The following is a 24,486-nucleotide window of genomic DNA, read 5'->3' on the forward strand; positions in this document are numbered from 1 at the left end:
GCGCCAGTTCACGTGAGCCACTCGTGTACTTGCATCGAAGGTTCCCAGCTGTGCTGGTGCCATCTCGTGCTATGTCCATAGCTTTATTTAATGTTACCTTAGTCCTGGCACTTAAAACTTTCTCTCGCAGTTTCGCTGAGTTTGTGTCAAACACCACCCTGACCATCTCATCTTCCTCTCCATAAGCACAGTCCTTCACCCGTGAATATTTACCCGTGGCAGTTTGCTATTGGATTGCCGCTGACGGACGGCCTTATATGGGCAGGCACTAAATTACAAACGCCAGCGGCAGCCTGTCTATGAACTTAATTTAAAGTGTAGGTTTACATCGTGCTTTGTTTCCGAAGTAGCAGAACACATGAATATAGTTGTATATGTCACTTTCGCTCGCTTCTTATTGTTTCGCTGCCTTCTCAATTATATAATGCATGTTTTCTTGAGCGCTTTTTGAGGTCTTCCTGGTTTTCTATGTACTGCGTGATTACGTGGGAGGCGTGATGATGTCACACGAAACTCCCCCACGGCGTTGAAGCTCATCTCCATTACAGTAAATGGAGAAAACTGCTTCCAGTTATGACCATTATGCGTAGAATCTCGATATAAAACCTGCCCAACTTTTGTAAGTAAGCTGTAAGGAATGAACCTGCCAAATTTCAGCCTTCCACCCACACGGGAAGTTGGAGAATTAGTGAGTGAGTGAGTGAGTAAGTGAGTGAGTAAGTGAGTGAGGGCTTTGCCTTTTATTAGTATATATATATATATATATATATATATATATATATATATATATATATATATATATATATATATATATATATATATATATACATACTAATAAAAGGCCTCACTGACTCATCACTAATTCTCCAACTTGCCGTGTAGGTAGAAGGCTGAAATTTGGCAGGCTCATTCCTTACAAAAGTTTGGCAGGTTTCATTTCGAAATTCTACACATAATGGTCATAACTAGAAGCTATTTTTCTCAGTTTACTGTAATGGAGTTGAGCTCGAAAGCCGTGGGGGGTGGAGTTTCGTGTGACATCATCACGCCTCCCACGTAATTACGCAGTACGTAGAAAACCAGGAAGAGCTCCAAAAAGCGCTTAAGAAAACATGCATTATATAATTAAGATGGCAGCTAAACCATTAGAAGCGAATGAGTGACATATAAAACCATATTCAGCGGCTCACGTGTACTGATGCAGTGCGCAGACAAAAAGCAACAGTTCCAAAGAGTGCTGAACAAAAACCGAATTACACTGCTACGCTCAAATAGACAAACCACACGCCGTGGCGCAATAGTAGAGGCTTCGCCTCTAGCGCCGACGTCCGAGGTTTGATTCCCGAGAGGGGATGCACTGAGTATGTACGCACGCATTTTTATTCATTTTAACTTCGCATCCCCTTGGTTTGAGATGTATGAAAAATATGCGGTTAACGCAGAAAGACAGATCACCAATTGAAGCTTTATGAATAATGGATACTTTATTCGCGATCAATGATTGTTTTGGTAAAGCCATACTCAGTGTATTCATTAGATGAACGGTAAAAAAGTAAGAGCGAGGGGAGGGTAACTTATTGAGGCACGTAGGCAAAACCACAATAGCACGCGGGCTCGATGTACTGTAGTGCGCGTCAACTCGATCTGAAATGCGCGATCACATTCGAAAAAATATATGTTTTCAAGTTCTATTTAGTCCATATGTGTTAAACTCAAGGCCCATGGGCCACATCCGGCCCGGCGTGTGAATTAAACGCGGCCCGTGAGATCATTTTATATACTGTATTGTTATTAATGGCCCGGGGAGATGAAGCGCTGGTAACACAATAAACTACAGATCCCATAATGCAGCGCTTCAGCTGCCTTGCCAAAAACTTACCGCGTTAATCAAGTCTAGCTTATGATGCTGCAAGTTATTGCAAGCTAGCTCACACGATGCCGAAGAGAAAAGGTGATTCTGAACATAGAGCCTTTAAAAACCGATGGGAGGCTGAGTATATGTTTACTGACATTGCCGGTAAACCCATGTGTCTCATTTGTGGAGCTAATGTGGCTGTAATTACAGAATTTAATCTAAGACGGCACTATGAGACAAAACATCAAGATAACCTGAAAGACCTGAATGCAATGCACAAGATACAGAAAGCAGAAGAGTTAAAGAAGAATCTGACACTTCAGCAGACTTTTACCGTGCAAAATCACAAAGTGATTTCAAGTGAAGCTACTTTTATGGGAGACACAAATGCACCAGTGCAACTTGCCCCACTTTCCCTGTTGCCAAGTAATGTTGAACCAAGTCGGCACAACGGTGTTCCCAAATACGCATTTTGCTGATAAACTGAGCGCACAGCGCTTTGGTGACTTTGAAGAACAAAAAAAGAATTTTCAGTTGTTTCGCAACCCATTTGCCGTCGATGTGGAAACTGCACCTGTGCAGATTCAGATGGAGGTGATTGAGCTGCAGTGTAATGGCACACTGAAGGCAAAGTACGATACTGCAGGGCCCGCACAGTTTATTCACTCCATTCCCGCAGAAATGCTCCAGCTCTCTACATGCGGCTCGAACCTTGTGCATGTTTGGTAGCACATATCTGTGTGAGAAGCTCTTCTCAGTCATGAAGACTAACAAAACAGCACACAGGAGTCGCCTCACTGATGAGCACCTGCAGTCCATCCTGAGAATCTCCACAACACAGAACCTCACACCAAACATAAACGAACTTGTTGCCAAAAAAAGATGCCAGGCGCCCAGCTCTGATAAAATGACATAAGAGCAAAGACAACTGAATGATTTGATTTGTTATTGCTGAAAAGAACAAATTTTATTTATATTTCCAGGTTTTGTTATGCACCATGTTCATATTTGAATTTGTATAATTTTGACAGGATATATTTTATGGAGAGCAAAATCTTTTGGGATATTTAAAATTTAAGTTTATTTTTTTTATTTTTATATAAAATTACATAAGAGTAAAGAAATTTGAATGTTCTTTTAACGTTTACTTTATTTCTAACTTGTATAATTTAGACAGGATATATTTTTATGGAGAGCAAAATATTATAAGTTATTTAAGGTTTGAGTTGATTTATTCCGGAATAATATTCTGTCGACTAAATAAAAATTCCTTCTATTTAAAATTTAAATAGAACTTGAACAGAAGCGATAGTTCATAATATCCACGCAGACTTGCACGTAAGAGCGGGAGTCATCCGTTTTAACAAGCAGCGTATTGCACTGATACGAAATAGCCTGCCCATTTAATTATTTAGGAATGGATAAATAAAGATTTTGTACAAATAATGTTTTTCATTTTCTTCCTTCATGGATATATATATATACTTGTATATGTGTCTGTGTGTGTATATGTATATATGTAGATATGTATGTATATATATTTTATATATATGTGTGTATGTATGTATGTATATATATTTTTATATATATGTGTGTATGTATGTATGTATGTATGTATGTATGTATATATATGTGTGTGTGTGTATGTATGTATGTATGTATGTGTGTATATATATATATATATATATATATATATATATATATATATATATATATGTATGACAGCATCACTCACAACAATGACAAAAGAATTACATTGACAATCATGTTATGTTATTTTCAAAATGTTTCCTTTTCTTTTTCATTACTTCTTTAACACACTACTTCTCAGCTGCAAAGCGTGGTTATTTTGCTAGTATATATATATATATATATATATATATATATATATAGTGAATAAAAGCGCTATATAGCGCCTGACCCGACACTGATTCACACTGAGGAATGTGTAAAATAAAAGTAATATTTATTTTTTTCTTCAACTGTGGGGCACATCTTCTCCTTGAACCCCACAGGCAACGCACAGTCCAAAACACACAGCAGTCACCAAGCACTTTCTCCTTTCGGCACCACCACTCCTCCCAGGCAACCTTGTCCTCCTACCCGAGTCCAGCCGCTGAGTGGTGGTTGCTGGCTCCTTTTATAGTTCACCCGGTAGTGCTCCAGGTGCTTGATCACAGAGTTCTGGCTGCACTTCCGGATGAGATGAACATGTTGCCCATAGGGGCTCAGGAGTCCCAAATACGGCACCCCCTGGCGGTGCCTGCTGGATCCAAAAGGACTGCACCCAACTCCAATTCCCATGGAGCCCTGTGAAAAACCGAGGCATTGCTTCAACCCAGGGGGTGGCCATCTAGCATCCAGGGGGGAGGTATTGCACAGTCCAGGACTGCTCCCTCTTAATATAGTGTGCAGGGCAATAGTATAGAGGGAAAAAGATTCTTTCTCCCCAATATAAGTGTTTATTCTAAAATATTATTGATTATATCCTGCCAGGTTTTAAAAAAAGTTTTGAACAGATCCTCTAAGAGAGAATTTGATATTTTCTGATTTCAAATAGTATATAATATCTGTTATCCACTGACTTAACAGAGGTGGGTTAGAATTCTTCCAGTTGAGCAAGAGAAGTCAATGTACTAATAGTGAAGTAAAGGCAATTACAGTTTGTTTGTCCTTCTCCCCTTTAAGCCCATCTGGAAATACACCAAACACAGCTGTTAATGGATTAGGAGTGATTATGACATTAAGACTGTTTGAAAGGCATTTAAATCTTTTTGTCAAGAATATGTTAATTTGGTGCAAGCCGAAAACCTGTGGCCTAGTGAAGCTGGAGCTCGATTGCAATGTTCATAGGTTGGATCTTGCCCTGGAAACATTTTTGGACAATTTTAAACAAGATAAATGAGCTTGATAAAAGATTTTATGTTGAATAATTGAATGCTTTGTGCATATGGAGCTAGAGTGAATTCTGTGCATGGTTGCCTTCAACTTCTTTTCTGAAATGTTGAGTAAGACTGAATAATTATTACTGCGTTTAAGGATACATATAAGGTTTTAAGGATATATAAAATATTTATAGTATATTCTGCTGTTTTTGTTAATTTCAAAAATTGACTCTATTTTAAACATTTTATTTATTTTTTGGTATTTTACAGAAAGACAGTACTCTACAAGCAGCTGAGGAAATTTTGAAAAACTGGAATAAAATTTCTCATTAGTGTTTCCATTTTACAACTGTATCATTTAAAGTAGAAATAATATTTTCTGTATAATATGCTTCATACTTAAGACATAAATAGTTACAAATGAAATTTTAAATGTAATATTAAGTTGAATTGGTATTAAAACTTCCTATACCAAATGTTCAGCCTTTGCAATATTTTTGTAATAGTTTTAATTTGTTTTTTAAATATTGCTGAGAAAGCAGTTAAAACTATGAGCAATCACACATATGTAAAGTAAATTGTTACTTTAACATGGATTATATCAAACATAGATACTGGATATTTCTCCTACTGTGCTAATTGTTCTTTTATGTTTTGTGTGGTTTTTTTTTTTTTCTTTTTTTCTTTTTTCTTGGCCCTGTCTCATGCTGTGTATGACATCTGTTTCAGTGTTTTTTTTATAATCATCTATATGTGTTATCATTATGAATTAGTTTCCAAGTCCCACAATTTAGCCATATCTGTGGTAAATACTTGTACTTTGTTTCCTGTACAGTGCACTTGCAGCCAAATATTACATGAAAAGAAATATGGTTAAACACAATCTACACAAGTAAAGTAAGTGTGTAGAAATAGCAGCCAGAGTAGTAATGCTTAAATGTAATTTTTATGCCCAAGTGCAGTCAGTCAGCATAGTCATCATGACCTCCTTAAGTCGTTGCTGTAAATTCTGGTTCTGCCTACAGTGCAGTAATTGAACAAGTAGTGAAATCTTAATGCATTTAAGAAGAAACAGGTACTAAAAATAAGTAAATAATTTGGCTTTCACTAGTTTGGCATAGTTCCTGATACTAGAGAAAAGCAACATTACATTGTGGCTTGAATAAAAACCTGTGGATATTACATTAATCCAGTCACAGTATCATAGACTACATAATTGGATAAGAAAATGGTAACAGTTTAGTCAAATAAAGATTTCTAATCTGTTGATTATCTGACTGCTTCCCATCTTTTTAGTGTGCAAAGGCACATCAAAAGCATGAGTCAAATCTATTCCAATCAAGCACCTAGGTTACCATCATATTAGGCAAAGCTTTGGCAAAAAAGATTAATATTCTTATGATCAGCAGTAACATAAGGAACTTATTCTGAGTAGTGATAACTGGACATCTAAGGGTTGCTAAGGACACATGTACCCATATTCATTTTACCACTGATAATTTTAGAGCCAAATAAAAAGGATATAGTTTCTCACTGGTGATAATGAGGGTGAAAGTGAAGGTCCAACAGATCAGCTATTCCAGTTGAAAAACAGACACTAGGAAGACTGTGCTGTGATGACCAAATCTAACTTGGTGTTGCTGTTGTTGCCTTGATCCTCTGCTGAGATTAAGATACTTACCCTGCACCATTTGATGTCACCAGCAAATGCTGAGATAAACTTAGAAGAGATTTAACATAATTGGGGAAAAAATTCTTAAATGTGTGAAATATCTATAAATAATAAATTCTCCCAACTTCTGACAGAGGAACCCATAGATCTGTTTGTTTAAATAAGCTTTGTACTGCTTCAAGTAACATTCCTGCTTGATAAATTAATAACCAAATTGTTATCCTCTGCTTTTCAAAATACAAACCACCTTAAAACAAAAAGATGACCATGCTTTGCATGGTTTAGTCTACCAACATGAAGTTGGTACCCAGTGAAGATGTACTCTGTACCAAAGTGAACCAATCTCATTTTCTGTTATCTAGATTAAGAAATGATTTGAACATCTATTCTAATTGACTTGAAATATGTTTGTGAAAGTACAGCCTCAATTGGAGCAGATAGCATAGTCGGGGTTCTCATGTCTAAACCCACCAAAGCCTTAGTAATATACTGTAGATCATAATAGACATACTGTGTTCTACTCTGTGTCCATTCTAAAGAATACTTGTTACCAGATGGCTAATGCTGTGATGGAATGATACATAAACTTGTATAACTTAAGTTTCCTTCTCAGTACTACTTCTGTGGTTTGATATAAACTATCTACATGTGTTCATTTTTTTTAACCCTATTGTTTTTTTTTTTTCCTTTTTATTAAAAGTAAAATAAACTAATGATTAGACATCTGACATAGTGTGGTAGTTTGCATATCCATTGTACAGAGTACAGAGCTTCCAGCACTGATGCCTTCTCAAATAATTAAAACACACATTTGTTAATCTACTGCTACTTTACAATGTACTGTATGTATATGTGCAAGGTGGCAGGGTTGGGTTAGAGTCATTTAACTTGAAAGCTAATTTGAAACTCAGTACATTCTGGAAAATCAAAACATTTGGGCTTGCAGCAACCTTACAAAAGTAAAATGAACAACAAAGTAATATGGAGAAAGAAAAGTGGCACCATCTACTGAGCGTCTTATTGGTGAGCAGAAGAGTTTATCGTAATGAAAGCTTGATCCTCGCGATCCTATCTATTGGTAATCCCTCAGGACACGCTACGTACGTCAAATATGTTTTGTTTACTGATCAACGACTGTGATGAAGATCTCTGTAATAGGAAAAAGGAAATAGAAAAGCAGTGACATCTGCCGAGTGTCAGGCACATCATGGAAGGCATTTAATGCAAATACAAGAGAGAAATGCATGCTGAGAAACAAGCATTACTTTAGAAAGTTACATCACCAATGTGATCAATGTGAAACTGTATTTCTTCATGGTAAATGAAAAGCAAAGCAATGTCTTATCAAAATTAAAAAGTTCAGCTTACTCTATAGGAACCAAATTTAATTGAGAACCAGAGGTCTGTGTGTTTTTTTTTTTTTTTAAGTTGCTAATACTTTGGAACAGGACAAATAACTGGTCACAACAGCCAATTTCACTGACCTTAATAGGAAGGGAACTATTACAGATAGCAGGGGGTGTTTTGTCAGACAGGCCTCACCTACTGCATTCTCAGTCTCCGTTCTTGCCATGAGGTAACAGGTTCAAGGCTCCAAGGATAAAATGCAATTTGTTCAAATACTCTTCCATTCCAATTGCTATTAATCTTCTTAATACTTTCAGTTCCAATAAACATCTACAGGCTTAAATCATAGGATGGGCAGTTATCATTTTCATGAGTCTAGTGTAAACGTTGGTTTAATTTTTATGTCTAATATGCTTAATCTAATGTTTCACTAGATGTATTGCACTCGCTTCTAGACTTTGTTTATTTGTACTTAAGTTTATGTTTGATGATTTTATTCTTTGTTAATGTGTTTTTAATGTTATGTCACGCTCTCTCTTCCAAACCTGCTCACAAGCCAAATTTCCATCCTGGGACAATAAAATTATATTGAAGCTCTTTTTTTCCACCCCTCTCCTTTCCTAATGGTTTTATTCAATGGCATGATCTGCTTAAAAAAAACAAAAAGTGAATTATCACTTTGTGGGTGTAATTGGGTAATTGTGATCAGTTGGCACTAAATATTACCTTTTGATTTAGTTGCCAATGCAGGTGTAAAAAAAATTGGATACTAATGTCATGATACTGGACTAAGCAGATATGCAAATGTTATATCTCAGGGTATGTAAATTTTTTACATGTGTTAAGTGTTCTGAAAAATGCCACACGTTGACTTAGAGTGTAAAACTGGTATTGTGTGACAGAAAGTCAAAACTGGACATTCCTCTCAAACACTGTAACAATCTGTACAACTGTACTAATCATTCCAGCTGCATGATGTAACGTGCACCAACACATTTATCAAATAATTGTAAATGAGGTAACTAGGCAAAAACAATATATGTAATAGTTAAACCAATACAGTACACAACTTAAGCAAACGGATACCCAAATAGCTGCACATATTACTTATTTTACTAAACTTTTTGGAAAGGAAAAGCCTAAAGTTTTAAAGTGGTGGGGAGTGGGACTGAGACAGCAGAAAATGAATTGGAGCTAACCTTTAGTAAAAGGGCTCTACATAAAGCTTGTTTAATCCTCTATCACTGCAATTCCGACTGCCCCTCGCCAGCAGGGAAACTAAACTAATTATCGTAGAGCCAAAATGGTGGACGTTTCCTATTAGCTCATTGGTCAAACGTGGCAGCTGTGGCCCCTACACCTTTTAGTGAGCACCCGGCCCCATCCGGTGACGTTGTATAGAAAATCTATTTATAAAGGCGGAGCTGCGCTCGTTTCTCTGTAAAGATTGCTAAACGGTAGTTGAGAACACAGGAAAAGATGGCGTCAACGAGCCGGTGAGTACTTTCACGATAGTACGCAGTGTGTTTCTACAGAACGTCTTGTAATACACATTAATGAACGCTTGTCAGGAATAAATACATGGCTTCTTGCGATGTTGCTGTTTATTTTCATGGATTAGTGCATGTCGCTTTAGGTGAAACAATATCGTCAGTAGATTCTTTCCTGTTCTGTCAGTACGGCTTGGCAGCGCAGAAAACGCCGTGAGTCGTGAAAAAAAATCTCATTGTGTCTGCCGCTTGGGCAACGTGCGCGCTTAGAAGGAAACGAAAGCTGTCCACGTTGCGAGGCACGAGTGACGTCGCGCGACTGTTTCGGTACTTGGTCACAGTCAGAGTTCAACTTTGTGGTTTTTTTTTAACGATATATGCTTTATTTTTAAAATTTTACGTGGAATAAAATTGAAAAAACACTTTCCCGGTCTAGTCATTAGTTAATCTGTAAGGCGTCTGTCAGTAGGCATTAACAAGACGTGAAAGACCCGACATGGTAACATGAACAAAGGACCGACTCTTCGCGTATAGCGGTTGTCTTTTATATTCATTTTAGTAAGGTTGCTGCTCTTTCACTTCAGGATTTGAAATTGCCACGCATGCTGTTAGTTCCAGTAATTTCCAGCATACGATACAGTAACTCCTAAAAGCACACTGTGCAATTTAGGATGAAGGATATCTCGGCCTTTTACATAGGAGGCTAAACCTAGGAATTGGGGGCTGCTGCATGACGGGGGATGTTTTTGACGCTAATGGTGCTGGAGGAAGGAGAGCAATCCTCGAATAATTCAATGGTAATTCGTTTTGTAATTTACAAAGGGTATTCCTTTTTAATAATTAAGAATTGCTTTTTTGGCTTATTGAACAATACACATAAGACAGGTGAGATTTCTTGAGTTCTTGAATATTGTCTGTTCTTCATTCTAACTGTATTCTCAAATGGTACCGTTCTTGTTTTTATTTGCGCACAGATGTCGTTTTGGGCCTAATTTTTTAAACATATGGCATGTGTTACAACATTTTTATGGAATAGTATTATGCTTTGTTTTAAGTTAGAGGTGGAAGGGGAAAGAAAAATAAACCAGGTCTCTTAACTGGAAGATAATTGAATAGAATTATTAATCCTATTTTAGTTGACCTGCTCGTTAAAATTCAGTACCAGTAATCTCATTTATATACCTGCTGCCATTTAACACTTTTTTTTTTTTTTATATATAAAGTTGTTTAACCAGAGCCTACTCTATCTGAACTAGTGTGGTGCTGAGGTATCATCCATTGCATGGCTGCTCTCGGATGCTAATCTGGGATCATCATGTGGCGGGTGTGTCAATGTGCCCTATCAGCACGTGCTCCTAAAGTAACCTTCTCCTCCTAGTCCAGTAACACAGAGTACAAGGCCTAAACAGTTTGATACAGGGAAGGCCCAATGGCAGAGAGAGAATTTATGTAACTGCAAATCCCCTATGTGTACATCTTCTAAAACTGCTTGTTACATTTAATGTTGCAGGGACCCAATGACATATCCTGGTGATACTGAGAACAAGTCAGAAACCAGGACTTGGTGTGGGGAGGCTTGTCCCATGTAAGCTACTGTCATACACTTGCCCATGCTAATCCAAGTTGGACAAATTTAGGGTAGCGAGTAAAAGTGTTTGTACCTGGTGTATGGGACAAAATTGAGAATATGCAAATTCCAGCCAGGACATAACCCTAGTCGCATGGAGTTTTGATGAAGCAGCATTGCTTTGACAGTTGACAAAAAAAGGTGACATTTAACAGCCAGGTATGTCCATTTCTGCTCTTGTAGGATGTGCAGAAATGTGTCACAGAAAAAGTCACAGACTGAAATCAACTAATCTGCTTTGGTCAATAAAACCTCTCCCTGTCTGGCAAAGCGCAAAAAAAAAAAAAGAGTGCTGCAAAGGCATATCATTTGGAAAAGTATTATGGTTGCAGGAATTGAATGCTAATTAAGAAACTGGTTGGAGTGAAAGCCTGTATTCATTGTAAGCGCATAGGACGTGTATTTGATATGTTGGCTAGACAATCTCTAAAAAGGTAAAAAAGAGGGTGTAGTGCCAGTGCAGCTTGTGTCAATGACCACTATTCTTCTGAAAGTCAAAAAAGTCCTTGTTGAATGCAGAAATGTTACCTTTCCTATGTAACAAGTTACATTTATGGTGTATACGCTTTGGTATGTTCACATTACACTGAATGTGATTTTCCACCTATTTTATGAGGAATGTCCCTAAATGCGATTATTAATAGGTCTTTTGTGGAAAAAAGTTTTTTCTCAACTTGTGCTTTGCCGTTTTTGCTTGTATGTACTGTATTTGTCTGTGTGTGCACCTTAAAAAAATTCAACCATCTGTGGTATCGGCTTATTCCAGTTTTTAGACTCTGCATATCCTGGCTGCATTAAGCATCACTGGATGGTTTGTTTTGAAACACAGCTTCCCAGGTGTTCAATCAGATTGTTTATAGGTCTTTTTTATGTATGTAAATAAAAGTATTTTTGTGTGTTACATATTTTAACATTTTTCCCATTACACTGAATGAGATTGTGCCTTTTTCTTTAATAAAATTTAATATACAGTATATAATTACTAACCATAACGGTTTTAAAATACTGGTATACACATCATGCAGTTGCCCAGCTGTCATTTAGATAAATTAGTATTGGCCTTCAGAAGTACTGAAATACAATTCAAGGCTTGAATTTTTGTTATAGATGTGGATTCCCTGAATGTAATATGGGAGGGGTATTTTGGGATTTTTCTGCATAAGGTTTATGTAAGAATGATAATCATGAACTACATGATTTTTCCTACCATGTGCACATTTGAATTTTGAGTCAATCTGATACGTTGTACAATATCACAAGTTTTTTACATTTGCCTAAAGTCTTCCTGTTAAATAAATGTCTTAAGTTTTACATTAATCCATTATTTCAGAACTCTTGTAGAATAGCATGTGTTGTGCTATTTTCAGAATATTTTATATTAATGAACAGACTTTATTATTTAGCTTCTTTACAAATCTAGAATTAGAAAATCCATTAGACTGACATTACCTTTAGACAGGTAAAATTCCATTACAACGAACTCCTAGGGACCTAAAAAATATTTTGTTATAACTAGATTCTGTATTTGTTACTATAGTGCTTTCTTTAACTTGCTCCCAGGCGTTTGCAGTCATTTCAGTAGCTTCTTTTATGTTAATTTTAATCTCCTCCTGCCTACAAGTTATGCTGACGAGAATTTTTCTAAGCATTTTCTTGCGGTAATGCAGTTTCCCAAAGCGCGATTGCAGCGTTTGTGGAAGATTGTTTGTCTGTCCATTGCCGGGGCAGAACAGGGCAAAAACAGGCTCATAGCGCTGCAGTGAAGTGACACAGAAGCAAATCATAAAAGATTGGGGTCGTGCTATAAGTCCCCTGTCTTGCATCCCAGAACACGAGGCTGAGTCTCCGTACTTTAGGTAAACCAACTTTATTCAGCATGAAACAGGAACGGGACACTTATTTATTGTAGCATGATCTGCCTCTCTGCTATACACTGACACAGCAGTCAGGCTGCATCATCCATCGATATCTTTTCTGTTTGCTTTAGCGAAGAGATGCAGAATATCTTTGAGCCAGCTGTTGACCCGGCAGCAGATAAACAGTCTTCCATAGACTCAGAGATCGGACTTCGCAACGCTCTTCGGTGTGTCGTCCAGTTAGGAGAGGTCCCAAGAGAGTTTACAAACCTCACATTTTCTTGAATTGAGTCCCGCATTAATAGGAATGTTTCTTGAATGACCATCTCTGAACCAAATAAAAACTGTTTTTTCAACGTTTTCCAATGCAGCAGTTCACATACGTTTGCAACCCGATATTTTTTTTCTTTTTTTGCTCTCTTTCAAGAAAGTTGATGGTGCAATTCCAAATTCACTGGCAACTTTTTTTTGCTGCAATCCAGAGCTGCAAAAATGTAAAGGTTTCTAATATGAGCTGTTATCGTTTTTTCGTGTCTGCTGTTTCTATACGAGGGTGACGGTGAGTTAAATTCCAGTGGATGTTTTTTAAATGCTGTTGAGCAATAAGCAAAAGGTATCGCTGAAAACACAAAGGGCAAAAAAAAAAAAACAGTACGAGGAAAGTTCGTAATGGCTGTGGCCCCGGTGACTATGGACCACGGGTTTCCACTGGGAGCCACCCGAGGAACACTACACTGTGCGAGCAGCGAAATCGCCCCCCTCCAGCCACTGCTTGCAGCATCCCCGGGCTGAAGATGATGACAGAGCAGCAGTTATTGAGGTGCATGCGTCGCAGCTGCGGCCTCGGTTCATAAGTTGTAGGTCGGATGTCTGTAACCTGGGGACTACCTGTACAGCATTTGTTTATTACCAAAACGTATACTGTGTGATACACAGCAATAAATAAAGTACAATTCTTTAATAAAGCCGCAAATATATCAAAGCTGTTTATCAAGATGACAGACTAAAGTGCTCAAAAAGTTTATAAGTAAGAAATTTTTTTGTTAAGCTAATAAGACTATTGTTAACTAAGCAGCAATTTCAAATTTGTCATTTTCTTTTCCACAGTTTATTACTCTACTTTAACGTAAAGGCTATATTCCCACAGTCTCTGATCTCTTGTACAACAAGCCTTGCCTTGCTTTGTTTACACTACAATAATTTGGCTCCAAATAAAGACCTGGGCTGGCTAAATTAAAGGAGCACTGATGCTAAATTACTGTATAGCCTTGAGAAGCAGGGGCTGAAATAGATTTTTTTGTGATTGGCCAATGTACCGATTACTGATAGAGTCCAATCAATCAGAGCATCTCTAAACGTAAGTTTCAAATTGACTATTTGGCTTGTCTTACACCAGTGATGAAATAAACTGCTCCATTTGTCAATATTAAAAATGAAATGTATTTAAGTACTTTCCAGGGGTGCGGAAATCCAACGCCCGACTCGTCCGACACGGGTAAATTGACCATCGGACAAGCGTGTTCTTCTGGTTTCAGTTTTCCGCGGACAAGTGCAATTTTCTGGAGAAAAAAGAATTGTATGTGCTGTGCAGGGCACATTTTTACCACTACTTTCAAATTTTAAACATTTGGGTACGTACTTCGTGCGGAAACAGTCTACTTAGGCATGTTCTTATCTCAGATTGGTCTTCAATATTGTTTACAAAATGACGGCTGATTTCAGGGGAAGCACTCTTAAGGTCTTACATAAGTATTTTACCCTACTATTTACACGCTTGTTGGAGATGTGGTCATTTTTTTTCATGCTGACATTACGATGTAATCTGATTTTTTTCATTATAATCGATAACTTTTATATGTTGATAAAATTCATTGTTTCTACATAAAATGCGGTTGTTTTACTTACAATGCAAATGTTTTCACCACATAACAAAGCTTGTTAGGCAGTTAATCTTTCCTGAAATTTGCGATTTCGCGTAGGTTGTTATATATTGAGGAGTTAAGAAATTTATTGCGTGACAACAATTCTGATGAGCTGTCTATAAATTTTTGATTTGAGTATTTTTCATATAAAAAGTTGGTTTCGTGCTGTCAGTTTATTAAAAATAAAGAAGAAAACATTCTAACGGTTTCCAAATGTTATGAAATATGTATAAAAATCTTCACTTGGACGCGATTATTTTTTTCCGATAACCTCGATAATATTTACTTCTTTGGAAATGTACCGTCTTGCGGAATTTCGAATACGTCATTAGGAATTACCTGTGTCACCCATAATGCACTGCGGTAAGCACGTTCTTCTCGCTATATGCGTGTTGTTGAAACTGAAGCAAGTAGCATCTCAAATGAGAAATGGATCGTTTCTTAATTAAAACTGCCAAAACAGGCCCTGAAAAAACTGACAATGAGGACAAGAAAAGAAATACGAAAGCTGAAAGGGACCGTGAGTATGATGATAAACGAAAACGGTCTTTTCAATCGCAATGGCTGAGTTTCCGTGGGTAAATGCAGGCAACGCTGACTGACTGACTGTTTTTTGCCAAATTTGCCGTCCGTACCAGTACCAGGAACCATGCAGTTCAGCACAAGCAGAAATGAACAGCATTTAGCCCATGCTGTCTGAGATGGTAAAGATTCTTGGGGGAGAAGATGTTGCAAGACAAAAGCTGAAGAACATGGCAGAAAATGAATCAGGACAGTGTTCTGTTATGTAACTGTAATATGTGAAACAGAACTAGTGTAGCTATAATGAAGGCATTGTTTATTAGTGAGTTAAAATAAGAGAATCATTTATATAATGTTCTAGAGCTAGGTAGCAAAATACTACTCCCTGAAAGAACTTTTTTAAAATGGAAGGCAGTTTTGGCATCAATAAGAGATCGGAAAACATAAATTATTTTTCACTTTTGTTATTTATTTATGGGCAAGTGAATTTAACTGGCGGACAAGTGGATATTCTAAATTTACTTGTTCGTGGATAAGTAGAAAAAAATTAGATTTCCACACCCCTGCTTTGAAGCAGCAAGCACCGTGTTTATGCTAGTCATCATGATGGACAAAATGGCATAATTCCTTGCTAAATACAAATATATGCAAAAGTTGAATCTGTGTCATTCATTTAGTTTTTGAAGTCAGACTAATGTTTGGTAGTAAATCCCCTAAAATGGGATGGCACATATGTTGTGTATTTGAAAGACATTATTGAATGTAATAGTTTACCACTTGACTGCAGATCATGTCAGTGTAGTTAACATTCTAATTCTAAATTTGTACAGAGGCTAAGCAATGTCTTAACAGTCATATAACTTACTTTGAAAGCAGCACCAACAGTGTGTTTTACAGAAGTTCTGAAACAATGGAGTAAATGTAAAATGGATTACAAAAATGGCTTTATATAGTTTGAATGAATTAAAATATCCTGACTCATCTTGTAATTAACTAATTTAGAAGTACAAATATAATTTTTGAATTTATTTTTAGTATTTTAAGCAGTATTTTTCAATTAAAGTAGAAAATTAAGATAAATTAGGTAGTCGGTTATATCATCCTTCATAAACACTATGCGAACATTCCCCAACATTTTGAAAATTCCACCATTTGCTGTTATTATATATATATATATATATATATATATAATATATTTATCCCCATGTCTATCACACAATAAAATTAAAGCCCTTTATATTTTGATGTTTATGAATGCCAATGCTGGTTTACTTAAATTATTGTTAGGTGACTACCTGATACCACAGCTGTTGCTGGTAGTATTTGTATAGCTTATAGTCTGTTACAGCAAAAGGCACAGTATTGTCCAGTTGAATAACATTTTAATGAAAAAGCCATTGAATGGGATTTCTGTCTTTGGCGTGGTATCAAGTGGGTATTGATTATCATAAAATTTAATTGATATTAGCATCAAATACAAAAATTCTGTTGTCACAGCCTATAAGCTATTAATTATGACTTAACCTTTTTAAACATTTTTCCTGTATGAGATATTGCAAGTAAGGAATAGAAAAGTTTCAAAGTAATGGTAGATATATCAAGTAGGGAAGAAAAAAGTTTTGAGAATCAAACCATATGAGAGGTTTTCTTACCACCAGAGACTAGCGCTATGTAGTATGTTGATTAGCATGTTCAAGGAAGAATTTGAATTTACTCTGTACATGTGTCATAACCCTGTAATCCTGTGTTTTATTACTGCACATGAGTATCAAACAGACCTGAAGCAGCTGCAGTTTAAAGTTTTGAAGCAATGAGTCACAGGATTCTCAAGGCAAACAGACAGCAGTATCAAGCATACATCAGTCAGTGACTGCTGTTTTTAAAATACTCGGGGTAGTGACCACAGGTGTCAGTGATGTGTAAAAAGAAAAAAGTTGCCTGGAATTACTAATTATAGTGCCTACTTAACTCATGAAGTTTTGAATTCACCTTTTAATGACGCTGGATATGAAGTGTCTGCTTGTTAGTATTGCACTTGATTGCCAAACCTCTACATCTACTGACTATTCACTACTATGGTCTACTCTATACAAAATAAGATTGACCTTGTAACATAATGGATGGGTTAATTTCTTTAGGCTGAGGCTTAACCATCACTGTTTAGTAAGGAATTTTGCTTTTTGGGTGCACATTTAAATTTCTTCGGAGGGAAGGAAAAATTGATGCTTGGCATGTTTTTGGTAGGTTTTCCTCATTGGCTTCAATGAACATAAATTAAGTCTGATAAAGTAATCTTTTTTGTTCAGCTGGATGGTAGTTGGGAACTGAGGCATTTCTGCTTTGTTGAAGTGTAACAGCAGTCCACATTTTGTAGTCCTTTATTTAGGACATCCTTTTTATTGCATTTTGATTAAAAAAAGAAATGCACAACACAATCAACAATATCTGTGCAACCAAATGTCTTTCATATCGATTCTTGCTAGGTTTTCCTTAATTTTCGAACCAAGTAGTTCATGATACACCTCTGGTTGTATGGCTCTGGAAATGTGCATCTCGGCTAAGTTCCTTTGTTCTTCTCCTTCCCTCTGTTGTGGGTTGGGGATTCGTGTCCAGACCTATTTAGGTTACTTGGAGTGAGCTGCCAGGACAGGCAAATGTTTCTCTCCCAATCCCTCAACTGGTGTTTGCACTCGTCCCCTATGAGTGTGGGTAGCTTTCAAAGCCTTATCAAACTCTCTCGCTCTCTTCTGCTGATAGAAATTTGGTCTGGTCTGTTGCCCTTGTAGTTTGCAGATATGCTTCAGGTGTTAGAATTCTGGCAGACATTTCTGAAGATGTGTTAGTTTTAACAAATATTGTAAGATATTTCTGTGGGAAGAAATTTAATAAATTTTTAATTTGCTAATGATAGTGGGTCAGTTACCAGTTGTGTGTTGATCTAGTAGTAAATGGTTTAAGTGGAACATATTCGCTGATAACAATGATGTGATTGTTGCAAAATTTGACAGATATTCAGATTTCATATCAAAGACATACAGTGGGTGTAAAAAGAATCACCCCTTTGAAAATATCAACATTATGTTGCTTTATAGTCCAAAATACATTTTTTTTTAGCTTTATTTACTCAATACAACCTATAACATCCAAATCAAATTATAAAAGCAACAATTCTGAAAAAAATCTAATAAAAAACAAGAATCTCCGATTGATAAAAGTAAAGTCAATAATTAAGTGGAAAGTATTTGGTACTACTTGGACCCTCCATGGATCAGGCCATCACTCCAAACTGGATAGAAGAGTGGTGAAACTGGTCAGAGAGGCTATCAAGAGGCCAATGGCTCTTTATGGCAAATGGTTGTCATTCTGTACATATGACTAGGTGTGTGCGATAACTAGAAAAAAAAATCTTCATATTTTCTTGGACATTGACAATAACAATAATTAAGACGATATTTTGCATCCTTTAAAAACGTGTTTGTAAAAGTCTTATTGATGTAGCTTGGTCTTGTTAATCGGATATTAATTGCAGCTTACTAATGAGATTAATGGAAACAACAGTTAAGGAAAACCGGTCTTATTTATATACTTAAAACTGAAATAAAATAACACAAAACATTGATTTCGGTAATACTTTGGACTGGTGATTTTTAAACAGTGCAAGTAGGAGCAAACCATTTCAAAGAGCATACAGTATTTACTCAAAAAAATTATACTAAGACCAACAAGTATTATAATTGGAGCATTTTAAACGGGCACCAACCCTTAATGTAAAAAAGAGATGAATCCATAGGGAATAAAATACATAATTCAATAAAACGTAAAATACATAAACATAATTGAAATACCAGGCATGAACATTACAGTCTGGATAAACATAAACTGCTCTGCTGTAAGGGGAATTGTGCAGCATACAAGCAAGAAGAAAAATCAAACATACTGCACTATTGTGAAAAAATCTGCACAGGAAAAAAAGCTATAGCATTTATAAACAAATTCTATCATATGCTGCACAAAGATGTTACAGGTTTTTTTTTTTTTTACATTTTTTTAAATATATTTAAAAAAAAAAATGACTACAAGTTATGTCCAGTATTACACAAATATCTCTCTATTATAAACAAAATTTTGGGAGGGCGACTAGGAAAATGAGACATGATCTTCTTGGAAGACAATTTGACGTCCTGCGAGACAAGGTAGTGAGGCAACATTTAAAACAAGTTCACGGACATCTAACTTAGCAGATGTTGAAATGCTTTTGGCAGACACACTTTATGTGCTCCCCGCTCTTAAAATGACAAGCAGAACACGCAGCTCACTAGCAGCAGCAAACCAGCAGATAATCTGACTGCTTCTCCTTAGCATGCGTTCAGCCACCCCATCCCTCTCTCCCCAACCCCAAAACGTGAGTGGCAGAGATGCAAAGTGGCAAATGGACAGCTGCTGTACAGGCTTTTAAATGATCAACACGCAACGTGGCAAGCAGAACACACAGGTTGCCAGCAGCTGATGTTCAGCCTTCCCTTCACAACGAACATGCAGCTTGCCAGCAGCAGCAGAAAGACGGCAGAGGATCTGATGGCATCTCTTTAGCGTGCGTTCAGCCACCCCCCTTCACAAAACGAGCAGTGTTATATGTCCTGCAAGAAAGAGATTTAACCACGCCAGGGGCCGGAAATAAAGGACAAGTATTGTTTTTACAAAAGTTTTAAAGTGAAAATAATGCATATGTAACAATTCCCGTGAAAATAACAATCTCTTTAAACTGAATATCTGGTAAACCAAACCCGGAGGTGGGTGAGCGAAGCTATCTTAATCTCCTTTACATTTTAAGATATCTATAATTCTGTGATCTCAAATTAATTTCAAGATAATACATTTTCAGATATCTCCAAATAACTACATGTGTATTTCAAGATAGCCGATTCCAGTTAATTGGACCACCGGTTAATCGGACCAGCCGCTTATTTGGACCGAATCCTAAAGAACCGAAAAACAGATCATATTACATAAGCCTAATATTGTCCGCTTATTTGGACCAAAATTCCGTTTAATCGGACCAAAGAATGTGACAGAGAATAAGAAAAAGAAGCCACAAGTCGCCTGCAAAAAGCAGATGTAAAGCGGGTCAGTGACATTGGGAGGATCCCTGGGCTCCCCGTTACATGTTTGTGGTGATTTTGTTTATGTGCAGTGCATCAACAGGATGCGTCAGATCACACGAGACAAGTTCTTCAAACGTTGACTGGAATTTGTTAATGTAACCTTTTTTTATTGTGCTTCGCATGCTGAGTTTCGTGTAGATTGTTTTGAAGAATTTGTATATTTCGTTTTCAATAAACAAAGTTGTAAGCAACCATACATGTACGTAGTTCTTGTACATTCGCCTTATGCGTGTGCAGCACAATAAAAGCCATAATGACATTTTAATATGTTGCTTATAGCACGTCCCATCTTGGTTGCACATGTATAGGGCATGTTTGTGTACAGTAATCCCTCGCTATATCGTGCTTCGACTTTCGCGGCTTCATTCTATTGCGGATTTTAAATGTAAGCACATCTAAATATATATCACAGATTTTTTGCTGGTTCGCGGATTTCTGCGGACAATGGGTCTTTTAATTTATGCTACACGCTTCCTCAGTTTGTTTGCCCTGTTGATTTCATACAAGGAACGCTATTGGCGGATGGCTTAGAAGCTACCCAATCAGAGCATGTATTACATATTAACTAAAACTCCTCAATGCTATAAGATATGCTTCCTGCGCGGTGCTCGATTGTTTGCTTGTCTCTGCCTCTATCTCACCCTCTCTGACATTCTCTGCGCCTGACGGAGGGGCAGTGAGCAGAGGTGCTGTTTGCACAGAAGCTGTTTGCCTAGTGGATACGGAGGCACCTCTAAGAAATGCCGCTTTTTCACGGTGCTTCCAAAAGCACACTTATTGATTTTTTTGATTGTTTGCTTTAATCTCGTGCTCTTTCTCTCCCTCTCTCTGACGTTCTCTGCGCCTGACGGAGGAGATGTGAGCAGAGGGGCTGTTTACACAAGATGTTTGCTTAGTAGATACTGATGCTCCTCTAAAAAATGCCGCTTCATTGAGGTGCTTCAGTAAACTTAAATGCACACTTATTGATTTTTTGATTGTTTGCTTTTCTTTGCGAGCGCTCTCTCTCTTCTCTCTCTCTCTCTCTCTCTCTGAAATTCTCTGCTCCTGAAGAGAAGATATATTTGCATTCTTTTAATTGTGAGAAAGAACTGTCATCTCTATCTTGTCATGGAGCACAGTTTAAACTTTTGACTAAAGGGTGTTATTTCATGTCTACAGGGCTCTAATAATGTTAACAGTGTGGGAGAGTTTATAAGGACTTAAAATATATAAAAATAACTATACAAACATATGGTTTCTACTTCGCGGATTTTCATCTATCGCGGGGGGTTCTGGAACGCAACCCCCGCGATCGAGGAGGGATTACTGTAATCGGACCAGCCAGTTATTAGGACCAAAATGATTGTGTCCTGATGTGGTCCAATTAACAGGAATCGACTGTATCTCAATCACTTTGTGGGACTTCCTGTATAAATTATTTTGAAAATGTGATTCAGCTAAAAGAAAATGGACAGAGAGCTGTTTTGAGATATCTAAAAATGCTATTGAGATACCTTGAAATTATTTCTTGTCTTTTTAAAAGATACTCTAATGTATTTGAGATCTTGAAATGCACTCCAAGATATTTCAAGTGGAGCAGGGACCCATTTTAAGATATCGTTAGATATATTTTGCGGTATCTCAAATTTATTTATGACAACTGAATTTCAGATTTAATATTTAAGATTATATTTTGACATATTTTGACACTCATTTAATACATTTCAGGATATCTTGAATATATTTTGAGATCTTAAAATATGCAGGAAGAAGAATAAAATTTTAAAGGAAGCGATTTTAAGATAAAAATGTTTGAGTTATCCTGAAATGGCTGTGGATATATTTTAAGATGTCTCAATATTCACAGGAACTTGTTTCAAGATAATCTCAAATTGCATTTCAGGTATCTCAAAATGTGCAACGTATCATTTCTCTTGAAATCTATTTGAGATATGTAAAATGCATTTCCAAATATGTGTATTTTGAGATCTGTTAATTTGGCTTCACATAGATTGCTTAAAATGCAGAGTTTTAGTTTTCCTTTCAACATTAATCCTTAGAAGTTCATCTAACATTTCTGATAAAACCATAATGTAAAATGAAACCTAAAGGTTTTACCATTGTATTTTGTGGCCCACTTTTAAACAGATCTGTTGTACATTAATGGTTAACAAATCTATTATGTGTATTTCTCTTCTGGTTCGTCCTGCTTTCACTTCAAAACTGGTCCCATCCACACGCAGCTGACACAGCATTTCTCGATTCCTATTCGTCTTCTTCCTAACCCTTCCCCACACTGCCTGCACCCTCCCATACAACATGCCATTTTCGTTAAACTGCAGCGGTTGTTTCCTAAGCCTTTGTTATAAAATGAACGAAAGTATCTTCTCTGTCGATGGATTTTTGTACAAGGTCGTCTCTGTTCTGGGATCTGACAACTGTTGTCTCCAGCAAAACACCTATTCACAACTTCACAGGGAGCCAGTGAAGTTGAGAGAGAGAGAGAAGGTGTAATATGTTAAGTGGATTTAAAACGGCAGGTTATTATCCTAGCAGCAGAATTCTGTATAAGTTGTAAGCGATGGATACGTTTTTGTGGGAGGCCAGTTAGATTAGCATTATAGTAATCTATACTTGAGGTGACTCAGGCTTTAACCAATACTTAAGTACTGTGTTGCGTAAGAACAGGACAAAGTCTAGAAATGTTTTGGAGAAGGAAGAAGGCAGTCTGAGAAATGTTACTTGTATGGGAGGAATTATTTAATTATTTTAATTATTATTAATAATTGCCATTATTACTGTATAAATAGATATAAATAATTGCATGTAAACGATTCACCAAAATCTGTTGTATGTAAACGGTACTGTTGTAAGCGTTATTGTTTTTTCATCAGAAAACCCAGTTTCAGCATCTACCTGTATTAGTTTAAATGGCACTTTTGCCACTCGCAATAGGGCGGATGCGCTGACGTATCGTGTTGACTGGGCAACACAGTGAATGCGACTTCTGTCTATATATGTCTATTCTCTCGACCATTGGCATTGGTTTCGCTCCTTGCTGTTTTCGTCCTCTCTATTCCGGGATGCAGCAACTGCCTGTTCCTATCATTGGGTTATTGCTTGATACAAATCGTCTCCAGCAAAACACCTATTCACAACTGTGTCTTTCAAGAAGTATTTCTTTCTTCTTGATTTCTGAATTTCTTTCACACCATTTTCCATTCCTATTCTTACACTGCCGTATGCTATGGCGGGCTTCGGCTAGTACTAGACTCATTACTGTGAAAATGAATTCCTTATTCAATTAGGGACTTCATGTTTTTAAACCAATCATTGTATTAACAGCTTGTTGAGGAATGTATTATGTAATCTAGTTGTTAGTCTAGTTATGTGCAAACTGCTTTTCAAAGGTATTTTTATGCTTTGTATTGCAGCTTTACTGTTATCCCTTTTTGTCTACCTTTATCGTTGTGTTGCAAGTAAGTGGTGGTATGGTGTCCATGTAGAGTTTCTATGTGCTATCTGTTTGTTTAGATTTTACTGCAGGCACACCAGATTCCCCCCCAGATCATTAAATATATAGCAGGTTAAGTTACTTGAAGATTCTAAGTTGGCCCTGTGTGTGTGTGCGCGCGCCTTCCAGGGTACTAGTACCCTTTCCAGAGCCGTTTCCTGGTTTGTGCCAAGTACTGCCATGTTTATCTCTGGCACCCTGCTATCCTGTTATGTGGCAAAGTAAAGCATTGGCCCTTGCGCTGAATAGGTCCACGCTCTTTAAGCTTGTTGCATTCAGTTCCTTTAGTTTTGTTAGTACTGTTGTATTAATTCATGCATGCAACATTTCCATATGTAAACCTATTGTGAACTTAATATGCAGCTGCATTTCTGTTTTCTTTAAATCATGCTGCATATTTAAACAATAGTTGCTGGCTAGTTTTCCTGTAATGCCAAGCAATATCCATGCACAGTGTGAAAATAGCTGGTTTTGGAGTCACTACTGTCACTTATACAGAGTTTAGGGAACATTCTTGCTTACATTTTTAAATCTTTGACTTTGAAATGTTGAAAAATCGTACAACATTTCTTGTATAGGAGCAAATTTTTAATAAGGCTGAGCTGTAACTAATAGTAAATTTTGCTAAATTATCTTCACAAAAAAAAAAAAA

General features: G+C 36.9%; 2 protein-coding genes across 6 annotated transcripts in view; both read left to right on the forward strand.

Annotated features, from left to right (window-relative positions):
- Positions 1 to 5,216, forward strand: part of LOC120514466 (kynurenine--oxoglutarate transaminase 3-like) — a 69,515-nt gene extending 64,299 nt beyond the window's left edge. For all 5 annotated transcript variants that reach the window (XM_039734860.1, XM_039734858.1, XM_039734856.1 and 2 more), the window contains one exon: positions 5,011 to 5,216. In XM_039734860.1, coding sequence (XP_039590794.1) covers positions 5,011 to 5,073 — 63 coding nt within the window. In that variant the 3' untranslated portion in view covers positions 5,074 to 5,216. The remainder of the gene's footprint in view (positions 1 to 5,010) is intronic.
- A 3,934-nt stretch (positions 5,217 to 9,150) lies between these two features.
- gtf2b (general transcription factor IIB) overlaps positions 9,151 to 24,486 on the forward strand; it is a 35,115-nt gene continuing 19,779 nt past the window's right edge. Inside the window, exon 1 of the mRNA XM_039734794.1 lies at positions 9,151 to 9,255. Coding sequence (XP_039590728.1) covers positions 9,239 to 9,255 — 17 coding nt within the window. The 5' untranslated portion in view covers positions 9,151 to 9,238. The remainder of the gene's footprint in view (positions 9,256 to 24,486) is intronic.

This window comes from Polypterus senegalus, chromosome 14 (genome assembly GCF_016835505.1).
Source record: "Polypterus senegalus isolate Bchr_013 chromosome 14, ASM1683550v1, whole genome shotgun sequence".
NCBI classification, from domain to species: Eukaryota; Metazoa; Chordata; class Cladistia; order Polypteriformes; family Polypteridae; genus Polypterus; species Polypterus senegalus.